Source organism: Anomaloglossus baeobatrachus, chromosome 1 (assembly GCF_048569485.1).
Source record: "Anomaloglossus baeobatrachus isolate aAnoBae1 chromosome 1, aAnoBae1.hap1, whole genome shotgun sequence".
NCBI classification, from domain to species: Eukaryota; Metazoa; Chordata; class Amphibia; order Anura; family Aromobatidae; genus Anomaloglossus; species Anomaloglossus baeobatrachus.
The window spans coordinates 693,842,326-693,854,640 of record NC_134353.1 but is presented as its reverse complement, the minus strand read 5'-3'; the positions used below and the strand labels follow the sequence as shown (position 1 = coordinate 693,854,640).

Sequence of the window (12,315 nt, the reverse complement as noted above, 5' to 3'; positions counted from 1 at the left end):
CCCATCCTGGGCTGTGGTCACGACGGACTCGAGCCTGTCGGGGTGGGGAGCGGTTTTTCTCCACCACAGGGCTCGGGGAACCTGGACTCCGATAGTCTTCCCTTCAGATCAATGTTCTGGAGATAAGGGCAGTGTATCTAGCCCTAAAGGCGTTCCATCGGTGGCTGGAGGGCAGGCAGATCCGCATACAGTCGGACAACGCCACGGCGGTCGCGTACATCAACCACCAGGGCGGCACGCGCAGCCGTCAAGCTTTCCAGGAAGTCCGGCGGATTCTGCTGTGGGCGGAGGCCACAGCCTCCACCATCTCCGCAGTTCACATCCCAGGCGTAGAAAACTGGGAAGCAGACTTTCTCAGTCGTCAGGGCATGGATGCGGGGGAATGGTCACTTCACCCAGACGTGTTTCGAGAGATCTGTCGCCGCTGGGGAACGCCGGACGTCGATCTCATGGCGTCACGGCACAACAACAAGGTCCCGGCTTTCATGGCACGGTCTCAAGATCACAGAGCTCTGGCGGCGGACGCGTTAGTTCAGGATTGGTCGCAGTTTCGACTCCCTTATGTGTTTCCTCCTCTGGCGATGTTGCCCAGAGTGTTACGCAAGATCAGATCCGACTGTCGTCGCGCCATTCTCGTCGCTCCAGATTGGCCGAGGCGGTCGTGGTACCCGGATCTGTGGCACCTCACGGTGGGTCAGCCGTGGGCGCTTCCAGACCGCACAAACCTGCTGTCACAAGGCCCGTTTTTCCATCTGAATTCTGCGGCCCTCAACCTGACTGTGTGGCCATTGAGTCCTGGCTCCTAGCGTCGTCGGGTTTATCGCAGGATGTCATTGCCACGATGAGACAGGCCAGGAAACCAACGTCCGCCAAGATCTATTACAGGTCGTGGCGGATCTTCTTGTCCTGGTGCTCTGATAAGGGTTTTACTCCCTGGCCTTTTGCCTTACCCATTTTTCTTTCATTCCTTCAATCCGGAATGGACAAGGGTTTGTCATTCGGCTCTCTCAAGGGACAAGTATCGGCGCTCTCAGTATTTTTTCAAAAGCGCCTGGCAAGGCTTCCGCAGGTCCGCACGTTCCTGCAGGGAGTTTGCCACGTAGTTCCACCCTACAAGCGTCCGCTGGAACCCTGGGACCTTAACAGGGTGTTAATGGCTCTTCAAACACCACCTTTCGAGCCGCTGAGGGATGTTTCTTTATCACGTCTTTCGGAGAAGGTGGCTTTTCTTGTGGCAATTACCTCACTCCGAAGAGTGTCGGAGCTTGCAGCGCTGTCATGCAAATCCCCTTTCCTGGTTTTTCACCAGGATAAGGTGGTTCTGCGTCCTATCCTGGAGTTTCTCCCTAAGGTGGTATCTCCTTTTCATCTCAATCAGGATATCTCCTTACCGTCATTTTGCCCTCATCCAGTTCACCAGTGTGAAAAGGATTTGCATTCATTAGATCTAGTGAGAGCACTCCGGCTCTACGTGTCTCGCACGGCGCCCCTGCGCCGTTCAGATGCGCTCTTTGTCCTGGTCGCTGGCCAGCGTAAGGGTTCGCAGGCTTCCAAGTCAACTTTGGCTCGGTGGATCAAGGAACCGATTCTTGAAGCCTACCGTTCTTCGGGGCTTCCTCTTCCTTCGGGGCTGAAAGCCCATTCTACCAGAGCCGTGGGTGCGTCCTGGGCATTGCGACACCGGGCTACGGCTCAGCAGGTGTGTCAGGCAGCTACCTGGTCTAGTCTGCACACCTTCACAAAACACTATCAGGTGCATACCTATGCTTCGGCAGATGCCAGTCTAGGTAGGCGAGTCCTTCAGGCGGCGGTTGCCCACCTGTAGGAAGGGGTCGTTTTTCGGCTAATCTGTTATTGAGGTATTCTTTTACCCACCCAGGGACTGCTTTTGGACGTCCCAATTGTCTGGGTCTCCCAATGGAGCGACAAAGAAGAAGGGAATTATGTTTACTTACCGTAAATGCCTTTTCTTCTAGCTCCTATTGGGAGACCCAGCACCCGCCCCTTTTTCCTTTGGGCTGTTTGTTCTTTTGTGTACACATGTTGTTCATGTTGAATTGTTCCTTTTGGTTCATGGTTTTCAGTTCTCCGAACTTCCTTCGGATTGAATTTACCTTAGACCAATTTATAAGTTTCCTCCTTCCTGCTTTTGCACCAAAACTGAGGAGCCCGTGATGCACGGGAGGGTGTATAGGCAGAGGGGAGGGGTTACACTTTTTAAAGTGTAATACTTTGTGTGGCCTCCGGAGGCAGAAGCTATACACCCAATTGTCTGGGTCTCCCAATAGGAGCTAGAAGAAAAGGAATTTACGGTAAGTAAACAAAATTCCCTTCTTTTATCAAATCTCCCTTTTAGATTTTTTTTTTTTTGAGAGGAAATGTACGAGCAGTTTATTCATTGTAAGGCAATCTAGAAATGTTTGAACTGCAGCAGCAAACGAGTGACAAAGCAGTATCATTACCTGAGATGCGTCTCCTAATGGTGACCTGCACTTATGCACCCAGTAGTTCAGGGTTAAAGATGGCAGGCAGCCACGAGTGGGGGAAAAGGGCTACGTATTGTAAACCCTAAACCTGTGTAGTTTTAAGTTTGGCAGTTTCTGTATTTTCTTTTTTTTCCTCTGTTAAATTTGCTTCTGCAGCTGTAAGTTTTGAACTTTGTGACTTATTTTCCACATCCCTATACTCATTTTTAGCCTTCACTCCAACACCTGATGATACCTTCCTTACAATCCCCAGCAATATTCTGTTACTGAAAGTCCCTAATGGTGGTAGGAAGGTGCAGCACTAATGCGGCATCTGATAGGGATTGGCTAACGCTGTGGCCACGTGCTGTGGCTGACTACACACCCAAATCCACTGGCCAATAGTTGCATGACTGAGTAAAACAAATTGTGGCTACTGGGCATCACATTTTGGCACATGTTGCAAGCCATATAGTCTCACCATAAAGCTACAACATTTTTAAATAGAGGCCGTGCAGGTATTTGTTGTTTATCCATTGATATTTTGTAGTTGAGGGGTGCCTGACAAATAGCTGACTTGGGTGGTGGGGTTATTTCCTCAAATCATGGTTTAGGAGTAGATTAAAGGGGTTCTCACAAATGTAATAAAATAAATACAAATTTACGTTTTTCCAAATGCCTCTATTTAGCAAAAAGTTATGCTTTATCTAGTGCACTCAGTATTTTAAAGATTGCAACTTCCCTTTATATCAATGTGTAGCCTGTCCTATATTTCAGAAGACATACTGTAGGACTTGCTATGTGAAGAACGAGGCACGCACTAAAACTGTCAGGCTGAATGAGATATGAATTTTGTCAGTCAGCTAGAAAAGTGTTCATCGTCCCCTTTAGCGCACTCCGCTCTGTGTCATGTTAGGTTGACTGAGCACAGGAAGAGCGTTCCTGCACACTGCTAAGACCTGACATCGGTCTCAAGCAGATGTTCCTCATGCAGCCTGTCCTACTACTGCATGTCATTTGAAATTTAAAACAAGTTGTGATTGATGGCAGTTGCCATCTTTAAAATCCTGATAGAGTGCACTAGATAAAGCATCACATTTTTGCTAAATACAGGTATTTGGAAAAATGTTTAACATTTTAAGTGTATTTTATTACATTTCTTGGAGAATCCCTTTAACTGAACCATATGTTTTAGTTTAAAGAGAACACATCATATCCACATATGCCTGGAGGTATAGAGTTAACCTGCAATTTAATAGTTGCCGGGAGAATATCTGCAGCTGCGCAGAGTGAGCTGTCAATGTGCTGGGGAATGCTTACAACCACAGCTCACAATACTATTCGAAGCCAGGGGGAATACATTTAATTTAAAGCGAACCTGTCAGGTCTAATATGCGTCCATAACCACGAGCAGTTCTAGGTGCATATTGCTAATCCCTGCCTAACTGTCCCTGTATACACTAGCATAGAGAAAGAGATCTTTAGAAAAAGTACTTCTAAAGATCTTTTATCGTATGCTAATGAGCGAGGGGACTAGTCCTGAGGGCGTTGCTTCCCTTGCTAGACTGTTCCATTAGCATGTTAGTATGCCCCTGTGGGTGTGCTAACATGTTAATAAATCTGCAGCATCAGTGGATGATCTTACCTCTCCGCTGCGATGTCTGACACTGGATTTCAGCTCATGCGCACTACTTCACTTTGAAGCCAAGACGCGTACACGCGGCTTTATAGTGCGCATACCGAAACTCCGGGGTCATGTGCACAGAGCCGAAATCCAGTGTCAGGCATCAATGGCGGCGGAGAGGTGAATGAGATCATCCTCTGACGCTGCACATTCAATCGCATGTTAGCAGCCTACAGGGGTGTACTTACATGCTAATAGAGCTGACTAAGCAGGTAAACTAATGCCCAGTGGACTACTCCCCTTGCTCATTAGCATATGATAAAAGATCTTAAAATGATCTTTACAAAAAGTATTTCTTATATATGCTAGTGTATACAGGGACAGTTAGGCAGGGATTAGCATTATGTACCCAGGACTACTCGTGGTTCTAGGTGCATATTGGACCTGACAGGTTCCCTTTAACCCTTCCTCAAAATAATTGGTATTGGGTCAAACAGGGCTGTGAAATTATTGTGGGAACTTATTTTTAATTTTTGGACACATGGGCCTTGTGCTACTTGGCAGAACTGTGTTCCGTGAATTTGTATGGCACTACACTGGGTCTCTATAGAAATGTATTGCATGTTCCCCTAGCATATCTTTGCAATATGGCATTCAACAGAACATCAGGTTTTGAAATTTTATATACAGTGGGGAAAATAAGTATTTGATACTCTGTTGATTTTACAAGTTTTCCCACTTACAAAGAATGGAGAGGTCTGTTATTTTTTATTGTAGGTACCCTTCAAGTGTGACAGACAAAAAAAAAACCAAAATGAAAAATCACAATGTATAATTTTTTTTATTTAATTTGCATATTATTGCATGAAATAAGTATTTTAAATACCTACCAACCAGCAAAAATTCTAGCTTGTGGATCTGATTTTTCCCTTTACGAATTTATCCTACTCTGCACTCATTACCTGTATTAATTGCACCTGTTTGAACACATTACCTGTATAAAATACATGTCTAAGGACACTAGGAACAAAATTGTAGACCTGTACAAGGATGGGATTAGCTACATGACTATAAGCAAGCAGCTTGGTAGGAAGGTAAAACTGTTGGTGCAATTATTAGAAAATGGAAGAAATACAAGATGACTGTCAATCTTACTCTGTCTGGGGCTCCATGGAACATCTTGCCTCGTGCTGCAAGGATGATTCTGAAAAAGGTCAGGAATCGGACCAGAACTACACAGCCTCAAAGATTACCATTAGTTACACTGCCATCATGGATTAAAATTCTGTAGGGCACGCAAGGTCCCCCTGCTCACACCAGCACATGTCCAGGCTCATTTGAAGTTCGCCAGTGACTATGTGGATGATCTAGATGAGGCATGGGAGAAGGTCATGTGGTCAGATGAAACCAAAATAGAACTTTCTGGTATCAACTCAACTCTCCTTGTTTAGAGGAAGAAGGATGAGTACAACCCCAATGTCTCAACCGTAAAGGATGGGGGAGGAAACCTCTTGCAGTTGCTTTTTTCTTCTTCAAAGGGGACAGGATGACGGCACTGTATTGAAGGGAGGACGGATGGGGTCATGTCTCTTGAGATTTTGGCCAACAACATTCTTCCCTCAGTAACAGCGTAGAAGATAAGTTGTGGCTGGGTCTTCCAGCATGACAATGACTTGAAACACACAGCCAGAGGAACTAAGGAGTGTCTCTGTAAGAAGTATTTCAAAGCCCTGGAATGGCCTATCCTGTCTCCAGACCTGAACCCAATAAAAAAATCTTTGGAGGGAGCTGAAACTCAATGTTGCCCAGTGACCGCCCCGAAACCTTAAAGATCTGCAGAAGATCTGTATGGAGGAGTGGGCTAAAATCCCTGGAGCAGTGTGTGCAAACTTGGTCAAGAACAACAGGAACCATCTGACCTCTGTAATTGCAAACAAAGGTTTCTGTACCAAATATTCTGTTCTGTTTTTCTATTGTATCAAATACTTATTTCATGCAATAAAATACAAATTCTTTAAAATGATGCAATATGATTTTCTGGATTTTTTTTATTCTGTTTGTCACAGTTTAAGTGTACTGAGGATAAAAATTACAGACCTCTCTATTCTTTGTAGGAGGGAAAGTTTGCAAAATCGGCAGAGTATCAAATACTTGTTTTCGTCACTGTATATGGTGCCACAGAAGGAGCCTGTCCTCTCCAGAACTGCTATTTATATGCAGATATAATAATAATCTGCAGGTAAATCACACTTACATGTGCAGTAAAATGAAGTTAAATACCGTAATCCATGCATCCACTTGCTTCCAGTCATCGGGGTTGGAAGTTGTTCTAGATTTCTATTGTTAATTCTACACTGTTACACTAACATACTTTTAGATCAGTTGACATGACACGTGACAACTTGTGAATGAATGGATGGGGATGCAAGGAGAGCCAAGAGGTGGGATACAATGATCACATAATATAATAACGTGGTTCTATGAAATGTTGCTACTAAATGGAGAAAGCAAACACATAACCATCAACTAAAAAAAAGCCTTTGGTGAGATTGATGATGGTTCAACACGATGGATAAGCCATTACTGCTATACAAAATCTCACCTCTAAGGCAGGAGGGGTGTATGATTAAAGTTGTCGGTACAGGATCTGAGAAAGGCCATTAGATCAGAAACCAAAGGAGCCAAATAGTGAAAAGCCCTGAGGAAGCAAACTAGAGCCAAGAATTGTAAAGATATAATGCTTAGCAACCAATGCTAAACTAGTTCACACTAACATTTTTTCATTTGGTTATTTTTTTTTATAATAAAGAACAGATCCAACGTATTTATTAGGATCATTTTGGGATTCTAACACATATCTAAATGTGTCTTCATCGAGCCATTTATTTAGGATTGTGTATATCCTGTAATAGTAGAGCACTCCTGTATATGTATAATACAATCAACATGTATTTGCAAACCCATATATTATATGTGAGCTGGGGATGGACCCTGTGTTAGTTTTTGGGAATAATTTAGGATCCATTGCTTCTTATTGGACCCAAAATTGTAACATGATTTAGAAGTTGTAGAGGGAAAAGTATGAAGACTGGGGAGCATGGATGGCACAGCTTTCTTCTTGTACTGACTGAAGAACAAATGGCAAATTTGTTGCAGAAATTCCTAAGGCACCCAATCTTTTAATGTGTAAAGAATTGTGCACATTCCACTTCAATGGGTCATCAGCAGAAAAGTCTACAACAGATCTGCCACATGTGAACATACTATAGATGAGCAGTATGATTTGCACTGCCATAGTATGCTAGGAAGAGCCCAGTCCTATATGGCAAATGGTCTTCACTTCTGGTATCCACTAGGCCTCACACGCCATTCAGATATCCCAGTATACAGAAGTCAAGACCAGTAGCCTGAGAGGATTGGGAGCTGGAACGGCGTAGTGGGGATTGAATGGCTCTTCTCTTAAATATACCCATATTTTCTTTTTCAGTAACAGTTTTCAAATCAAAAGGTTATAAGTAATATATTACACAGTTGTGTTTCAGAAACCCCAGAAAGAAACCGCTGTAGAAATGAGTGATTGGCAAGACCCCGGTCCAGACAGGTATCCATGAGTGCAGGACCGGAGTAGTAGGCGGTTCTCAGGGCTCCCATCTGGTTACTACTCTAATCTCTACTGAGATGTAAAGCAACTTATTCTAGTACGTATTGCTGAAGGTGGTTGTGGGGTTTTTTGTCCAGTGCCCTAAAAAGTTTATAATCAAGGTTAGCGTTAAATGGGGCTGAAAGTTCATCCTTGGCATGATGTGAAGTGTTTTCTATGGGGGAAAAGTCACAGGCCACCTTCCTGCTATAAAAGTTCTTCCTTCAGCACATCTACGATGGCAAAAAAAGCCATCTGCAACTTTTCTACGTAAAAAATAAGTGAAATGTTACAATCTTGACTTTCATTTTCGTTGTCACCCAGAGGAAGTTTAATGCTTGAGCAAAACTTAAAGTTTCGACTGTTGTTCTGTACGGACGAGTGCAATCCAATAAAACATCGGACTGCACTCGCACCAGTGCAAAACTAAGGGGCAGTGTCCATCTGCGATTGATTACTCATGCCATATCGGCCTGAGAAATGAATCGCAGCATGCTGCACTTAACAATGATTGTCGGTTCACACGCACCCCCATACAAGTCTATGGGAGTGTGTGTGTGAAACATCACACTGCACTTGCATGTCATCCGACTGCAGTGCAATGTACGCAGAAACGGGCTGGGGAGAAGATGGGGAGAAAGTGCTCCCTCCCTCTTCTCCGCAGCTGTGACCCGATCGCAAGATCACATCACAATAGCATGACCCTCGGCTGACGCTCACAGCAGAGTGTCATTAGCATATCACTTCCGATGCTCTCGCATCAGAATCTATGCACAACTAGAACTGAGCCCTTATAGTAATGAATCCTACTCCTGGAAATGAGCACGGCTGCTTTCCTCAGTGTTGAGTCTCAGCTGTGCATCATGGCTTTCAGTTAGGACCAGCGGTACCTACAGATCACTTTTTAGTACTGCAAGTGTTGATCCAGCCATAACAAGCCTCACATTATCCTCAAAGGATACTGAGATTTACAGAATAAGTTTGTTGTTTTTTTTTTTTTGTTCGATTCTGAATCCCAAAAATGAAAAATCTTGGTTAAAGCCTTAAGTAATACATTATACAGCGAAGCCAGTTTATAAACGATTGGGTTATTGTACAACAATCATATCGACATCACCTACCTGCCAAGCCTCCAACTGCTGGGACAGATTCAGCTTTTGTTGAATGGCATCTAGAAGTTGTGTGTTCAGTGACATCAAGTCTATTCTACATTTTGCCAGCTCCATTTCCACTGCGTTTTTCCTTGATAACAAGAAAAGCAAAGACATGTAAACTATGGGGAAAAACTAAAATTTAGATACGTTCTAGATCTGAAAACCATGATTGTGTTATTCTAGAAACAGCAACACATCTGTCCACTGGTGTTGTACAGTATTGCAGTTCTACTGAAATGAGTGGGACTTGTACTGCAATACTATATGTTGGGGCGCAGATCTATAACTCGGCTGAGGATCACATTGCAATGTTCGGACTGTCTGACCACTCTTCCGAACAGAGTATGACAGTTGTATAGAAATACATGCTGTCACGTGTCAGGAGAGCCAACAGCCAGTCCGAGCATTGCGATGCGATCCTTGGCCGAGTTATACACTGGAGTTATACACTAGAGACCAAAATTAGAGAACAATGCATGATCAATTGATTTGTTCAGAAATAATGTCATCTACATTGATCAACGTTTGAAGGTTTTTTTGTAATGGGTACACCATGCTACTAGAAGTGTTTTACAAAAGATTCAACGTTTATCAACCTAAAACTTATTTTGTCCAAAATGTGATGATCATAATTAGAGAACAACAATGACTGTAGCACAGAGAAAGATTATAACTAATTTTTCTGAAGGTAACAACAGTCACCAATCAGTAGGAAGTGTACAGGCCTTCAGCACATCTGCAGCCACTGTATATCACTAGTCTCTCACTCTGCTCTGGTGTGATTTTGGTCCACTCTTCTTCCAGTCTCTCCCACAGTTCTTTGACCGTTGTGGGTTTCTTGACCATAACTTTGTCACCAAGGATTTTCCAGAGGTTTCTATTGGGTTTAGCTCAGGACTCTTAGCTGGCCATTTCATTGTTTCAATGTTTTCTGTTTCAAGTAACTGCTTTACCCGTTTTGCTGTGTGACATGGGGCATTGTCCTGCATGAAAATTGCTGGCTGATTGAGTGATGAATGCAAATAAGGAACCACGTGTTATTGAAGAAGTTTCTGATACACACTTGCATTCGCTCTGCCATGTAGCTGTATGACAGGTCCAACTCCTGCTGCAGAAAACATTCCCCAAACCATGACACTTCCTCCACCACCTTTCACTGACTTCTTAACACACTTTGGGTTCAGTCTTTCCACAGTTTGTCCACGAAGATAATGTTTCCCATCAGACTCAAATAAAATAAACTTGCTTTCATCACTAAAATGAACTGTGGACCACTTCTCCTCTGTCCACACAAAATGCTGATCACCAAAGGTGAGTCTAGCCTTTTGATTCTTTCTCCTGAGAGCTTTGGTCACTGCAGAGTGAACTTTCAGTCCAAAGGCTCTTAAACGTTGTGACACTGTATGACGAGAGAGATCCTTACCCTATTAAGTGCTGAACTGGCGAGCAATTCCAGCTGCAGTGTTGAAACGATTACCAATGGAGATTCTCCACATTATCCTGTCTTTTCTTGCATTTGTCATTCGAGGGCGATCAGCCTTTTTGGGGGACTTGAAAGAGTTTGTGATGTTGTAAACATGCAATACTCTCGAAATCACAGACTTGGAACGCGCAAGTTCTCTTGCTATCTCTTGCTTTGGCCTTCATCTGGACAACCTGCTGCTGGAGGGTTTCAGTCACTTTGGAACGGCACACTATTTTTGGAAAGTCAGTGCAAACTGGAAAGTTAGGCTGCCAGTTAAATAGGTTTTGGGAAATTAGCACCAGGTGCCAGATTAATACCAATAACTTGCAGGTATCTGAAAGTGTTTTCTAATTTTGATCCGTGATCTTTTTCATATATCTCATTTAGATTTTTATTATGTGCTTTGGAATAAAATCAATTTATGAAATAAGCCTAAAATACTGCTAGTTTACTCATGTTAGGATATAATCACATAGGACTACCTTAACATTTAGGAAATTGTGTTGTTCTCTAATTTTGATCTCCAGTGTACATCCGTGTCACTGCGTCCTAACCCATGAAAAGGCATTTTACAAACCAGTGGACTGTAATAGTAAACCATCTTTATTATAAGGGTATTTTTGATCTTGCATATTTATGGTATACAGTGCCTACAAGTAGTATTCAACCCCCTGCTTATTTAGCAGGTTTGATAAGATGCAAATAAGTTAGAGCCTGCAAACTTCAAACAAGAGCAGGATTTATTATCAGATGCATAAATCTTACAAACCAACAAGTTATGTTGCTCAGTTAAATTTTAATAAATTGTCAACATAAAAGTGTGGGTCAATTATTATTCAACCCCTAGGCTTAATATTTTGTGGAATAACCCTTGTTTGCAATTACAGCTAATAATCGTCTTTTATAAGACCTGATCAGGCCGGCACAGGTCTCTGGAGTTATCTTGGCCCACTCCTCCATGCAGATCTTCTCCAAGTTGTCTAGGTTCTTTGGGTGTCTCATGTGGACTTTAATCTTGAGCTCCTTCCACAAGTTTTCAATTGGGTTAAGGTCAGGAGACTGACTAGGCCACTGCAACACCTTGATTTTTTCCCTCTTAAACCAGGCCTTGGTTTTCTTGGCTGTGTGCTTTGGGTCGTTGTCTTGTTGGAAGATGAAATGACGACCCATCTTAAGATCCTTGATGGAGGAGCGGAGGTTCTTGGCCAAAATCTCCAGGTAGGCCGTGCTATCCAACTTCCCATGGATGCGGACCAGATGGCCAGGCCCCTTGGCTGAGAAACAGCCCCACAGCATGATGCTGCCACCACCATGCTTGACTATAGGGATGGTATTTTTGGGGTCGTATGCAGTGCCATCCAGTCTCCAAACGTCACAGGTGTGGTTGGCACCAAAGATCTCGATCTTGGTCTCATCAGACCAGAGAACCTTGAACCAGTCTGTCTCAGAGTCCTCCAAGTGATCATGAGCAAACTGTAGACGAGCCTTGACATGACGCTTTGAAAGTAAAGGTACCTTACGGGCTCGTCTGGAACGGAGACCATTGCGGTGGAGTACGTTACTTATGGTATTGACTAAAACCAATGTCCCCACTGCCATGAGATCTTCCCGGAGCTCCTTCCTTGTTGTCCTTGGGTTAGCCTTGACTCTTCGGACAAGCCTGGCCTCGGCACGGGTGGAAACTTTCAAAGGCTGTCCAGGCCGTGGAAGGCTAACAGTAGTTCTATAAGCCTTCCACTTCCGGATGATGCTCCCAACAGTGGAGACAGGTAGGCCCAACTCCTTGGAAAGGGTTTTGTAACCCTTGCCAGCCTTGTGACCCTCCACGATCTTGTCTCTGATGGCCTTGGAATGCTCCTTTGTCTTTCCCATGTTGACCAAGTATAAGTGCTGTTCACAAGTTTGGGGAGGGTCTTAATTAGTCAGAAAAGGCTGGAAAAAGAGATAATTAATCCAAACATGTGAAG

General features: G+C 43.6%; 1 protein-coding gene across 2 annotated transcripts in view; it reads right to left on the bottom strand.

Annotated features, from left to right (window-relative positions):
• BICDL1 (BICD family like cargo adaptor 1) overlaps positions 1-12,315 on the bottom strand; it is a 138,026-nt gene that overhangs the window by 6,950 nt on the left and 118,761 nt on the right. The window contains exons 9-10 of one of the 2 annotated variants that reach the window (XR_012724957.1): positions 8,851-8,971; positions 6,692-6,800 (exon numbers count right to left, since the gene is read on the bottom strand). Coding sequence is in view for 1 of the 2 variants with exons in the window: in XM_075320307.1 (XP_075176422.1) it covers positions 8,851-8,971 (121 nt within the window). In the remaining variant the exon portion in view is untranslated. The remainder of the gene's footprint in view (positions 1-6,691; positions 6,801-8,850; positions 8,972-12,315) is intronic. The other variant, XM_075320307.1, reaches the window with a different exon arrangement.